Raw genomic sequence first — 15000 nt, forward strand, 5'->3', positions numbered from 1 at the left:
TATTAACCGTTTTCTTTGTTGAACTATTTTCCAAGAAAATATTTTGAGAAACCACCTTTATCGCAGACTGGGGCGGAGCTAAATTAAATCACCGAGTTTCGCCAATTAGGTTGTGTCATGAGATGCCAGATATAACCAGAATACTCAATTGTATAACTTGCTGCTAAAGTAAGACAAAAGGTCATTACTTCCTTTATGAAAGCGAAGCCTTGCATGGCATCAACGGCCGTTAAAATGCTCAAGGGAAAACTCAGTTTCACTCCGGGGTCCAACAAGCCGTCTGGAAGTGGTGATACCAGCCTATTGTAGAACCCTGAGATTAGGGCGTCCATCCCATACTCCTGTGCACCATGATACATTATGGACTAATTCCAATATCATCACCGTGTCTTTTTTTCTTTTAATCTCTCATCCATTTCTTCATTTGCTGTAATTCAGACGCTTAAAGAAGGTAGCCATAGCAGCTTAGGATTCTTGGAACGATTTTTTTTTCTTTCCGAGAATGCGAATTTTTATGTGACTTTAGTTGTGAACCATAAAGCCAGTCGCACAGTGATGTTCAATGCATGTATTCACCCGTCTTTTTTCTCTCAACAGCGACAACTATAACTACAATTACTACAACAAGAAAGACTACGACAACTCATGCGCCTACACCAACGACGACTATGGCACCATTATCAAATACAACTACGAGGCCAACAACCACAATAGGACTAACAATCATCAAAGTGCCAACAACCACCACAGGACCAATAATTATCACAGTGCCAACCACCACGACAGTGCTAACAACCACAACAGGGCCAATAACCAGCACAGGGCCAACAACCACCACAGGGCCAACAATCACCACAGGGCCAACAAGCACCACAGGGTCTACAACCACAACAGGACCAACAACCACCACAGGGCCAACAATCATCAAAGTGCCAACAACCACAACAGGGCCAACAACCACCACAGGGCCAATAATTATCACAATGCCAACCACCACGACAGTGCTAACAACCACAACAGGGCCAACAACTACGAGAGGGCCAACAACCACCACAGGGCCAACAACCACAACAGGACCAACAAACACAACAGGTCCAACAACCACCACAGGGCCAACAATCATCACAGTGCCAATAAACACAACAGGTCCAACAACCACCAGAAGGCCAACAATCATCACAGTGCCATTAAACACAACAGGTCCAACAACCACCACAGGGCCAACAACCACCACAGGGCCAACAACCACTACAGGACCAACAACCACCACAGGTCCAACAACCACCACAGGGCCAACAACCACCACAGGGCCAACAACCACCACAGGGCCAACAACCACCACAGGTCCAACAACCACCACAGGGCCAACGACCACCACAGGTCCAACAACCACCACAGGGCCAACAACCACCACAGGTCAAACAACCACTACAGGACCAACAACCACATCAGGGCCAACGACCACAACAGTAGAGCCAACAACCACAACAGCAGAACCAACAACCACAACAGCAGAGCTAACAACCACAACAGAGCCAACAACCACAACAGAGCCAACAGCCACAATATCAGAACCAATAACCACGTCAGCGGAGCCAAGAACCACAACAGCAGAACCAACAACCACAACAGCGGAGCCAACAAACACAACAGCAGAACCAACAACCACAACAGTAGAGCCAACAACCACAACAGCGGAGCCAACCACAACAGCAGAGCCAACAACTACAACAACAGAGCCAACAACTACAACAGCAGAACCAACAACCACAACAGAGCCAACAACCACAACAGCAGAACCAATAACTACAACAGCGGAGCCAACAACCACAACAGCAGAGCCAACAACCACAACAACAGAGCCAACAACCACAACAGCAAAGCCAATAACCACAACAGCAGAGCCAACGACCACAACAGCGGAGCCAACGACTACAACGGCAGAACCAACAACCACAACAGCAGAGCCAACAACTACAACAGCGGAGCCAACAACTACAACAGCGGAGCCAACAACTACAACAGCGGAGCCAACGACTACAACGGCAGAAACAACAACCACAACACCAGAGCCGACAACTACAACAGCTGAGCCAACAACTACAACAGCGGAGCCAACGACTACAACGGTAGAACCAACAACCACAACGGCAGAACCAACAACCACAACGGCAGAACCAACAACCACAACGGCAGAACCAACAACAACAACGCCAGAACCAACAACTACAACAGCAGAGCCAACAACCACAACAGCGGAGCCAACAACTACATCAGAATCAACAACCACGACAGCAGAGCCAACAACCACAACATCGGAGCCAACGACTACAACAGCGGAGCCAACAACCACAACAGCAGAGGTAACAACCACAACAGCAGAACCAACAACCACAACAGCAGAACCAACAACCACAACAGCAGAGCCAACAACCACAGCGGAGCCAACAACCACAACAGCAGAACCAACAACCACAACAGCGGAGCCAACAACCACAACAGCGGAGCCAACAACCACAATAGCAGAGCCAACAACCACAACAGCGGAGCCAACAACCACAACAGCGGAGCCAACAACCACAATAGCAGAGCCAACAACCACAACAGCGGAGCCAACAACCACAACAGCAGAGCCAACAACCACAACAGCAGAGCCAACAACCACAATAGCAGAGCCAACAACCACAATAGCAGAGCCAACAACCACAGCGGAGCCAACAACCACAACAGCGGAGCCAACAACCACAACAGCAGAGCCAACAACCACAACAGCGGAGCCAACAACCACAACAGCAGAGCCAACAACCACAACAGCAGAGCCAACAACCACAACAGCAGAGCCAACAACCACAACAGCAGAGCCAACAACCACAATAGCAGAGCCAACAACCACAACAGCGGAGCCAACAACCACAACAGCAGAGCCAACCACAACAGCGGAGCCAACAACCACAACAGCGGAGCCAACAACCACAACAGCAGAACCAACAACCACAACAGCAGAACCAACAACCACAACAGCGGAGCCAACAACCACAACAGCAGAGCCAACAACCACAGCAGCAGAACCAACAACCACAGCAGCAGAACCAACAACCACAACAGCGGAGCCAACAACCACAACAGCAGAACCAACGACCACAACAGCAGAACCAACAACCACAACAGCGGAGCCAACAACCACAACAGCAGAACCAACAACCACAACAGCAGAACCAACAACCACAACAGCAGAACCAACAACCACAATAGCAGAGCCAACAACCACAATAGCAGAGCCAACAACCACAATAGCAGAGCCAACAACCACAACAGCGGAGCCAACAACCACGACAGCAGAACCAACAACCACAACAGCAGGACCAACAACCACAACAGCCGAGCCAACAACCACAACAGCCGAGCCAACAACCACAATAGCAGAGCCAACAACCACAATAGCAGAGCCAACAACCACAACAGCAGGGCCAACAACCACAACAGCAGAACCAACAACTACAACAGCGTAACCAACAACCACAACAGCGGAGCCAACAACCACAATAGCAGAGCCAACAACCACAATAGCAGAGCCAACAACCACAATAGCAGAGCCAACAACCACAATAGCAGAGCCAACAACCACAACAGCGGAGCCAACAACCACAACAGCAGAACCAACAACCACAACAGCAGAACCAACAACCACAACAGCGGAGTCAACAACCACAATAGCAGAGCCAACAACACAATAGCAGAGCCAACAACCACAGCGGAGCCAACAACCACAACAGCGGAGCCAACAACCACAATAGCAGAGCCAACAACCACAATAGCAGAGCCAACAACCACAACACCGGAGCCAACAACCACAACAGCAGAACCAACAGCCACAACAGAACCAACAACCACAACAGCGGAGCCAACAACCACAACAGCAGAGCCAACCACAACAGCAGAGCCAACAACCACAACAGCAGAGCCAACAACCACAACAGCAGAACCAACAACCACAACAGCAGAACCAACAACCACAACAGCAGAGCCAACCACAACAGCGGAGCCAACAACCACAGCGCAGCCAACAACCACAACAGCAGAGCCAACAACCACAGCGGAGCCAACAACCACAACACCGGAGCCAACAACCACAACAGCAGAGCCAACAACCACAACACCGGAGCCAACAACCACAACACCGGAGCCAACAACCACAACACCGGAGCCAACAACCACAACACCGGAGCCAACAACCACAACACCGGAGCCAACAACCACAACAGCAGAACCAACAACCACAACACCGGAGCCAACAACCACAACAGCGGAGCCAACAACCCCAACAGCGGAGCCAGGCACAACTGGTTAAAAACTATTTCCTGTGTAACCTGAGACAGGCACATGCAGGTGGTCTGCCTCCACTTCCATTTCCTGTTTCCGTTCCCGCTGCAAGGGGTCGTTGTGTCCAAACGCGTTTTGTATCCACGACCACCATTTGAGTTCAAGCAAAGGCTTAACTTACGATTGTTTGAATGTTTGTTTTTAGGTTAATGAAGAGACAGCTTTGAGTCCAATGGGGGGGGGGGGGAAGGGGGCCATGTGTCGGATTCCCTTTCCTCCCTCTGCAAGTAGTTAGAGAGCCCAGAGAGATTTAATCAGCATGTCGAGTACAAAAGGTTTGACACCTGGGTTGAACACTTAAAGGGCCATGGATCCCTAAACGGCCATTCTTAAGTGAGCACGTTGTGGGTTTGGCCACTTAAGAACGACCTAATTAATGTTAATTACCACTTTTAATCAGCATGTTGAGTACATCAGCGAAACCTTTACAGAATATACTTTATGGCATGCTGATATCATATTGGTAATTCTTAAGTGTCGGTTTTGTGGGAAAAAGCCACTTATGAAGAGGTCAAGGGTAGTGAACTGTCCAAATTCCGTTTTCCGGTACCATTAAAATGACTGCTACTCCCTTACTATTTGGAGTACTGGGTCAAGATTGGACTTTAAATGTATATGTTAATGGGAGGAATAAGGATCACTTGTTTAATCATCCATTCTTGGGTACCGTTATTGCACAAAAAAGGTGAAAAAATGGGTACCCTTTTTACTCCCACTGGCTTTAAAGTTTTATCAGCATGGTTGAGTACATCCATGAAACCTACACCAAAATGTTCCTCTACCAACACATAATAAGAATCAATCATTCTTAAGTGTCAAAATTTTGGACAAATCCACTTAAGAACGACGAACAGGTCAAAGTGCACTCGACCCAACCAAAGGTTTCAATCATCATGCGGAGTACACCAATAAAACTTGCAGGATATGTTCCCCGAGACATCTTGACAGCATCCAAGCCTTTCTTAAGTATCTCCATGCCGAATATGACAACTTAAGAACACTTTAAATCGGGCATTGTAATGACCCCCAATTGTACAGTATCATTTGACATGTCTGTGTGGCTGCTAAGAATAGCCGCAGATTCACTGATATTTCAGCAATATCAGTGTCACTCGGGAAGGAAAGCTACAGGCCAAAACCCATAAGCAAAATTGAAAGGCCTGGATGGAAGTTTGATACCACCTTGTGAGGCAGAAGTTATCACTCACATTCAGAGAGCATCGTTTGTTGCCAAGATGTGGTCAAGGGCCAATAGACAGGAGATTGTTCAGAACCCGAAGAAAAGCGATGGATGGGGAGTATGAAGACGGGTTGTATGTACCTGTATGGTTTGATGGCCCTCAGCTACCCGAGTCCCTTGTCCCAGACGAAGGTGAAATGAATGACGATGGTGATAAAGATGAGGAAAAGATGGAGGCAGCATCCTCGGACGAAGAAAATGAGCTGTCCTGACGATGAGAAATAGACAGTTGAAGAAATGCATCATCGTCTCAATTTAACCCCTAGTTTTTCCAACGTGTAATTATAAGTAAAAAAATACAAAACGGCATATCAAACTATAATAGACCATGTGAGCAACAAAAACATTTCATATGTATAACTGATTAACTAACATGGAGCATTAATATTTTGCCATGAATCCGTCCAAGTTATAAGTTGTGACTATCTGCGTACAGACCAAGTGAGCAGCAAAAACATTTCATATGTATAACTGATTCATTAACATGGAGTGCTAATATTTTGCCATGAATCCATCCGTTTTAAGTTGTGATTATCTGCGTACAGTCAATAATCATCGTTAGTACCACAGTTCAGTATGAAATCTATTACATTTTATGTTTCTATGTACCATTATAGTGTGTTTTCATATATTTTTTTGTATTAAATAACATTTGTTTATTTCCATTTCGTTACTGGTTATTACCCATACAAATAATACTATACAATTGGGGGTCACTACAATGCCCGATTTAAAGTGTTCTTAAGTTGTCATATTCGGCATGGAGATACTTAAGAAAGGCTTGGATGCTGTCAAGATGCCTCGGGGAACATATCCTGCAAGATTTATTGATGTACTCCGCATGATGATTGAACCTTTGGTTGGGTCAACGAGTGCACTTTGACCTGTTCGTCGTTCTTAAGTGGATTTGTCCAAAAATTTGACACTTAAGAATGATTGATTCTTATTATGTGTTGGTAGAGGAACATTTTGGTGTAGGTTTCATGGATGTACTCAACCATGCTGATAAAACTTTAAAGCCAGTGGGAGTAAAAAGGGTACCCATTTTTTCACCTTTTTTTGTTTTGTGTAATAACGGTACCCGAGAATGGATGATTAAACAAGTGATCCTTATTCCTCCCATTAAAATCTACATTTGAAGTCCAATCTTGACCCAGTACTCCAAATAGTAAGGGAGTAGCAGTCATTTTAATGGTACCGGAAAACGGAATTTGGGCGGTTCACTACCTTTGACCTCTTCTTAAGTGGCTTTTCCCACAAAACCGACACTTAAGAATTACCAATATGATATCAGCATGCCATAAAGTATATTCTATAAAGGTTTCACTGATGTACTCAACATGCTGATTAAAAGTGGTAATTAGCATTAATTAGGTCGTTCTTAAGTGGCCAAACCCACAACGTGTTCACTTAAGAATGGCCGTTTAGGGATCCATGGCCCCTTAGGTGTTCAACCCAGGTGTCAAACCTTTTGTACTCGACATGCTGATTAAATCTCTCTGGGCTCTCTGACTAACGGATTTGTTTGAAATAAATGTCACCAACAGACAAGTGGGCCTTTTAGTCTCCATCCTTCAGTCTTCACGAAAAAACAATGCTTGAGAATTGCGAGCTTGAGCTTTTTTTTCTTTTATAACTTTAAACAGTCATCAACCATAGCAGCAGAGCCAACCACAATTGAGACAACCATAAATGGGCCAACAACCACAACAGGATCAACAAGGACATTAACTACAACATGGACAACCACCACAGGGCCAACAACCACAATATGACTAAGAACCACAACAGCGGAGCCAACAACCACCACAAGGCCATCAACTACAAGGACAACAACCACAACAGAGCGAAAAACAACATGACCAACAACCACAACAGCAGAGGAAACCACAACATGGGTTTCAACTTCACGGTTCCTGTTCAGGGGCACAACTACGGGAACCAGGAGGAGCTTCTCGTTTATGTGCTTATCTGGCTCAAGTCTTCCCCTCTTATATTGTCACTTACCCATGAGTTTCTCATCAATTTCTACAACAATTATGGGTATCTGGTTGTCTAGTTAGTGCTCAGTAAGCTCGAAGCAGAGACTCCGCCAGTCCTTATAACACTCGGCAATATGGAAGCATTTTATGACGGTCTGATGGTGCCAGTAACTGCTTAGCCAGTGATTGATAAACGACAGATTTTGATAGGATTTAAGTCTATTCTCCGAGAGGAATGTCCCTTTGTTGTCGTTTACAGGAACGTTACAGTTTTCTTTTTGTTTCGGAACCCTTTTCCATACACCAAAATCCTGCTGGTGTGTGTCTTTTGTCATGACAAGGTGTCTTACAGTGCAGGCATTGTACTTCCACTGCAAGTACGCTGTGATTTCGAGGGTATATTAAGACCCAGCTTCTATTGTCACATGATGCTCTATTTGATATCAGATTGGTTTCTATTGATGTGGATGTCAGTGCGTAAGATCACGTCACGTTCACGCACGAGTTTAATTGGCTCATTTGATTTCCATCACACACGTCATCCGCTACAAATCCATCCGATTTCTGTCGCTTTTTAACATTTGTTATTTTGTCGCGGCGCTGGAAGAGTAAAAAGGCGCGGTTCAACTGGCCCTGAGTACGCGCAGGTTTGGCCGAATCGCGTCACTTTGGTGCAAAACAACCACAACAAACACAACAAGGCGATCAACTACAACATGGATAACAATCACAACAGAGCGAAAAACAACAGAACCAACAACCACAATAGTACTAAGATCCGCAACAGCTGAAGGGAGCCAATAATAACTCGACCTGAGTGATCTTTCCTTTGTGTATCTCCGGGCTCTCCCAGCGTGCAATTAAAAACTATTGTCTGTAATTCGTTTAAAGATATGATCAATATCTTTAAGTATCTTTAAAGTCAACTGAAGTTATGTTAGATATTTTATATAAAACGTTTAGAGGTAGCTATCCTATAATTCGTTTTTTATTACCAAAAACAAATAAGCAAGAAATGGCTAATTTGAAATTGAGGATCTATACTCATGTCGAGGGCCCGTCTTACTAGCCTTAATGATTTTGAATCAGTGAAATATATATATATATATATATATATATATATATATATATATATATATATATTACGCCATAAAATACGAAAATACGGCGAAAACAGGGAATATGTCCTTGTGGTCCATGTTGCTCAAACGGAAAGTACAATGTGTTGTGTTACTCCTAGACGAAGAAAGGTGCTTTAAGCGACAGTCTGGTATTTTTTTCGATTTATCAGTTTTTCTTGCCGATTTTGATGAAACTCTCACCCTTTTATTAGACCTTAGCCTCATCCCTGAGGTATTTTTTTTCGAAATCGCCCGAAAAGTTTTTTGAGTTATAATAAAAAAAGCGAAAGTTCCCATTTTGAAAATTGACATAGGCGCAAAAACAATATCAAATCCAGAAAATAAAAATACAAATGCATTCTCATGTGATTACTGAATAGATTTATCCTAAATTGTTCCTCGTTCATTTTTTTCGATTTCTATTTGATGTAACCGACTTTTAGAAGAAAACTTTTTTTATGTTGGCAATTTTTATTTTTCGTATATTTTCATAACTGTTTTTGGCATCAAGTTAGATATAAGAAATATCTTCCTATAACATAATATTCTATCATTTACCTAAATTCTGAAGTATTCCGGATATTCCTAGCAAGCAATAATATTCCACCAAGCGACATTGGGTCACACTGACTTGGGGTGTTTGTAGGCCTACATTGACCATTTTCGTAAATTTCTCTAAAATCCCCCCAAAATAACAGGTATTCTGATTTCATTTTCGAATAGAAAAACCTTTTATCTAGTGCTTGTTTGAAACACTTTTTCATTATGACTTGGTTTGTGAATATTTTACGTAGATGACTTTTAGAACACCATAAAAGATTTCTTTGGTAATATGACTGGGTGTTTCATATCCTCTATATTTGCTCTTCTAACCCTCCCACCTCTCATAATCATCTATAAATGGATTAATCTGGTATAACTGGCTTCCTTTCTTTAACACAGTTTTTCTTTTACTATATGCAGATTACTATTTATATTCTGTTTCTTCATTAATGCTTTTCTTTCCTCTGCTAACAACTTTGGAGCTGTCTTATTATTTCAAATTCATCTTCTTTCCTTTCTGCAGCATTCACTAGAGTATGTATAGATTTTCTATTTCTGCCTTTCTCTTTAGAATCATTATTTGTCTATTTCCTCTGAATCTTTTCTGAAGTGCTAGGCATACTACTACAGTTCTTTTAGCCTTGTACCAGTCTAAAAAATGTTTAAATCTATATAATAATAAACTTTATTCTTGAGTCTCTGTAAGACATGAGACTACCTTCTTCACTTCTGGGTCATCTTCATCTACATCTGCATTTACATCTTGTGTTAGATCTACATTCAGCCATAGATACTGTGGACCTCCCCACCACCTGGAATTCTCAATCATAAACTTTACAGACGTACCCCGTGCTGCATAATCAGCTGGATTGTTGTCTTTGTCACTGTGAAGCTGATGTCTGATCCCTGACTTGTTGAGGTCTATTAGCTACAAAAAAACATGAAATCGTGTAGTTTCGTTGAAGATATATTCAAGCACTACATTGCTGTCGGTGCAAAATACTTCTTTCACATTTTCATGATCTAGCTGCTTTCTGAGTATTGTGGGAATCTTAACTAATATAACAGCTACTGCAAGCTCTAGTCTTAGAATAGTTATTGCCTTCAAGAATGTTACTCTAGATTTTACCATCAAAAACACACAATGAATCTGCCCTTTGTCATTTATCATCCTTATGTAAAAACAATAAATTTATGTTTATATTTCCCAATAATAGTAATTCCATTTTCCACAGCACCCATCTTACCTTTTTACTTTCTGGTAGTCTACTCCATCTGTACATAAATCTTAAAGTAATCTTTTACCTTTTCGAATAAATGGAGATACCAGACCTATTGGATCATAACTGGAACTCTCAATAGATAATATACCTCTTCTGGCTACAGGTTTGCTGCTTAAATTAATCCTTAACTTGAAATTGTCAGAGTCTGTGCACCATTCTTTTCCTAGAGTTCTTTCAATAGGCAGTGAATCCTTCGTAAGATTTAATGTTTTGATGTAGCTTGCCATATCATTTGGACTGATTGATGCAAGGACTTCACCACTGCTGGATGAAAACGTGTGTAGTTTAAATCCAACTTTCATGCACATTACTTTACTTTTATCAGTAAGTTGGATGGCTCCTGTAGCTGTCGTCAACGTAAAAATCTTGCTTCATAAATATCATGGTTGTTCAACGTAAATAATGGAATTATCAAATGTGATCAATAGTACGAATGGCTTTATCGACATACGACCATTAATGAATGAATAATTACAGATTTAACCAAGTATTTATAAAAAAGAAATCTATGAAACTTTTTTTTAATTATTTGTAAAGTATACACTGATCTTGAATTCAGAACCATAGAAGGTATAACATCAACATCGATTTAAAATTAGGCTTAGAGTTGGTCAGTAATTGTTTATTTTGTCAATTGTGAATCTTGTAATGGCCCTGTCGTAGTTGTTGGCCTTACGGTTATTGGCCCTGGCGTGGTTGGTGTCTCAATTGCGGTTGTCTCTGCTATGGTTGATGGCTGTTTTAAGCTATAAAGGATTTTCGTGAAGACTGAAGGATGGAGACTAAAAGGCCCACTTGTCTGCTGGTGACATTTATTTCAAACAAATCCGTGCAGAGGCAGGAGAGGGAATTCGACACATGGCCCCCTCCCCCCCATTGGACTCAAAGCTATCTCTTCATTAACCTAAAAACAAACATTCAAACAATTGTAAGTTAAGCCTTTGCTTGAACTCAAATGGTGGTCGTGGATACAAAACGCGTTTGCAGCGGGAACGGAAACAGGAAATGGAAGTGGAGACAGACCACCTGCATGTGCCTGTCTCAGGTTACACAGGAAATAGTTTTTAACCAGTTGTGCCTGGCTCCGCTGTTGGGGTTGTTGGCTCCGGTGTTGTGGTTGTTGGCTCCGGTGTTGTGGTTGTTGGCTCCGGTGTTGTGGTTGTTGGCTCTGGTGTTGTGGTTGTTGGCTCCGGTGTTGTGGTTGTTGGCTCCGGTGTTGTGGTTGTTGGCTCCGGTGTTGTGGTTGTTGGCTCCGGTGTTGTGGTTGTTGGCTCCGGTGTTGTGGTTGTTGGCTCCGGTGTTGTGGTTGTTGGCTCCGGTGTTGTGGTTGTTGGCTCCGGTGTTGTGGTTGTTGGCTCCGGTGTTGTGGTTGTTGGCTCCGGTGTTGTGGTTGTTGGCTCTGGTGTTGTGGTTGTTGGCTCCGGTGTTGTGGTTGTTGGCTCCGGTGTTGTGGTTGTTGGCTCCGGTGTTGTGGTTGTTGGCTCCGGTGTTGTGGTTGTTGGCTCTGGTGTTGTGGTTGTTGGCTCCGGTGTTGTGGTTGTTGGCTCCGGTGTTGTGGTTGTTGGCTCCGGTGTTGTGGTTGTTGGCTCCGGTGTTGTGGTTGTTGGCTCCGGTGTTGTGGTTGTTGGCTCCGGTGTTGTGGTTGTTGGCTCCGGTGTTGTGGTTGTTGGCTCCGGTGTTGTGGTTGTTGGCTCCGGTGTTGTGGTTGTTGGCTCCGGTGTTGTGGTTGTTGGCTCCGGTGTTGTGGTTGTTGGCTCCGGTGTTGTGGTTGTTGGCCCTGTTGTAGTTGTTGGCCCAGTTGTGGTTGTTGGCCCTGTTGTAGTTGTTGGCCCAGTTGTGGTTGTTGGCCCAGTTGTGGTTGTTGGCCCAGTTGTGGTTGTTGGCCCAGTTGTGGTTGTTGGCCCAGTTGTGGTTGTTGGCCCTGTAGTGGTTGTTGGTCCTGTTGTGGTTGTTGGTCCTGTTGTTGTTGGCCCAGTTGTGGTTGTTGGTCCTGTTGTTGGCCCAGTTGTGGTTGTTGGCCCTGTAGTGGTTGTTGGCCCTGTTGTGGTTGTTGGTCCTGTTGTTGGCCCAGTTGTGGTTGTTGGTCCTGTTGTTGGCCCAGTTGTGGTTGTTGGCCCTGTTGTTGTTGGCCCAGTTGTGGTTGGCCCTGTTGTTGTTGGCCCAGTTGTGGTTGTTGGCCCAGTTGTGGTCGTTGGCCCAGTTGTGGTTGTTGGCCCTGTCGTAGTTGGTCCTGTCGTAGTTGTTGGCCCTGTCGTGGTTGTTGGTCCTGTCGTGGTTGTTGGCCCTGTCGTGGTTGTTGGTCCTGTCGTGGTTGTTGGTCCTGTTGTAGTTGTCGTGTTTGTTGGCACTGTCGTAGTTGTGTTTGTTGGCACTGTCGTAGTCGTCGTGTTTGTTGGCACTGTCGTAGTTGTGTTTGTTGGCACAGTCGTAGTTGTGTTTGTTGGCACTGTCGTAGTTGTGTTTGTTGGCACAGTCGTAGTTGTGTTTGTTGGCACTGTCGTAGTTGTGTTTGTTGGTACTGTTGTTGTGTTTGTTGGCACAGTCGTAGTTGTGTTTGTTGGCACTGTCGTAGTTGTGTTTGTTGGCACTGTCGTAGTTGTGTTTGTTGGCACTGTCGTAGTTGTGTTTGTTGGCACTGTCGTAGTTGTGTTTGTTGGCACTGTCGTAGTTGTGTTTGTTGGCACTGTCGTAGTTGTGTTTGTTGGCACAGTCGTAGTTGTGTTTGTTGGCACTGTCGTAGTTGTGTTTGTTGGCACTGTCGTAGTTGTGTTTGTTGGTACTGTAGTAGTTGTGTTTGTTGGCACAGTCGTAGTTGTGTTTGTTGGCACTGTCGTAGTTGTGTTTGTTGGCACAGTCGTAGTTGTGTTTGTTGGCACTGTCGTAGTTGTGTTTGTTGGCACTGTCGTAGTTGTGTTTGTTGGTACTGTAGTAGTTGTGTTTGTTGGCACAGTCGTAGTTGTGTTTGTTGGCACTGTCGTAGTTGTGTTTGTTGGCACTGTCGTAGTTGTGTTTGTTGGCACTGTCGTAGTTGTGTTTGTTGGCACTGTCGTAGTTGTGTTTGTTGGCACTGTCGTAGTTGTGTTTGTTGGCACTGTCGTAGTTGTGTTTGTTGGCACTGTCGTAGTCGTGTTTGTTGGCACTGTCGTAGTTGTGTTTGTTGGCACTGTCGTAGTTGTCGTGTTTGTTGGCACTGTCGTAGTTGTCGTGTTTGTTGGCACTGTCGCAGTCGTGTTTGTTGGCACAGTCGTAGTTGTCGTGTTTGTTGGCACTGTCGTAGTTGTGTTTGTTGGCACTGTCGTAGTTGTGTTTGTTGGCACTGTCGTAGTTGTGTTTGGTGGCTTTATTGTGGTACTTGGCCTCGTAGTTGTAGTTGTTGATGGTGGCACCGTTGTTGTAGGCGCTCGAGTTGTCGTAGTCTTTCTTGTTGTAGTTGTCGCTGTTGAGAGAAAAAAAACGGGTGAATACATGCATTGAACATCACTGTGCGACTGGCTTTATGGTTCACAACTAAAGTCACATAAAAACTCGCATTCTCGGAAAGAAAAAAAATCGTTCCAAGAATCCTAAGCTGCTATGGCTTCCTTCTTTAATCGTCTGAATTATACTAAAATGAAGAAATGAATAAAAAAGATTAAAAGAAAAAAAGACACGGTGATGATATTGGAATTAGTCCATAATGTATCACGGTGCACAGGAGTATGGGATGGACGCCCTAATCTCAGGGTTCTACAATAGGCTGGTATCGCCACTTCCAGACGGCTTGTTGGACCCCGGAGTGAAACTGAGTTTTCCCTTGAGCATTTTAACGGCCGTTGATGCCATGCAAGGCTTCGCTTTCATAAAGGAAGTAATGGCATTTTGTCTTACTCTGGCAGCAAGCAAATTATACAATTGAGTATTCTGGTTATATCTGGCATCTCATGACACAACCTAGTTGGCGAAACTCGGTGATTTAATTTAGCTCCGCCCCAGTCTGCGATAAAGGCGGTTTCTCAAATTATTTTCTTGGAAAATAGTTCAACAAAGAAAACGGTTAATAAATGCATGAAATGAAATACAGCATCACCGTCTTGTCTTCCTTGAGATAATCAATCGGCTCTTACCGAATCTCGAGCTAAGGATAAGTCCTATATGAGAAGCTGAGCCTCGCCCGAGTTATGGGGGAGCTCGGCCTGTGCCGACTGATGTGGACCCGACCAACGTGTGTCAGCGAGTGCTGACGCGACAGTGCTTAGTCCTTACCCACCGTGATGCCCAGCCACAGCAGTAACCTCCGGGCGACAATTGCAACTTCTCGCGCCTGGGCGGGGCGCGAACCGGCGACCCCTCCGATGAGAAGCCGACACGTTACCACTGTACTACCCTGGAGGCTCAACCTGAAGTTGCTGTCCCTTGACCTATATACTGCCTAGTACATTTCAGGTGAAGTCCGCATTCCCTTTTTCCCCACA

At 44.2% G+C, this 15000-nt stretch overlaps 2 protein-coding genes across 4 annotated transcripts in view; one reads left to right on the forward strand and one right to left on the reverse strand.

Annotated features, from left to right (window-relative positions):
• The window catches only part of LOC138865588 (mucin-2-like), an 8020-nt gene extending 4419 nt beyond the window's left edge, over positions 1-3601 (forward strand). The window contains exon 4 of the mRNA XM_070136284.1: positions 598-3601. Coding sequence (XP_069992385.1) covers positions 598-3509 — 2912 coding nt within the window. The 3' untranslated portion in view covers positions 3510-3601. The remainder of the gene's footprint in view (positions 1-597) is intronic.
• A 7919-nt stretch (positions 3602-11520) lies between these two features.
• Positions 11521-15000, reverse strand: part of LOC113815057 (uncharacterized) — a 19385-nt gene continuing 15905 nt past the window's right edge. For all 3 annotated transcript variants that reach the window (XM_070136139.1, XM_070136140.1, XM_070136138.1), the window contains one exon: positions 11521-13985. In XM_070136139.1, the coding sequence (XP_069992240.1) occupies positions 11614-13985 (2372 nt within the window). In that variant the 3' untranslated portion in view covers positions 11521-11613. The remainder of the gene's footprint in view (positions 13986-15000) is intronic.

This window comes from Penaeus vannamei, chromosome 21 (genome assembly GCF_042767895.1).
Source record: "Penaeus vannamei isolate JL-2024 chromosome 21, ASM4276789v1, whole genome shotgun sequence".
Classification (NCBI taxonomy): domain Eukaryota; kingdom Metazoa; phylum Arthropoda; class Malacostraca; order Decapoda; family Penaeidae; genus Penaeus; species Penaeus vannamei.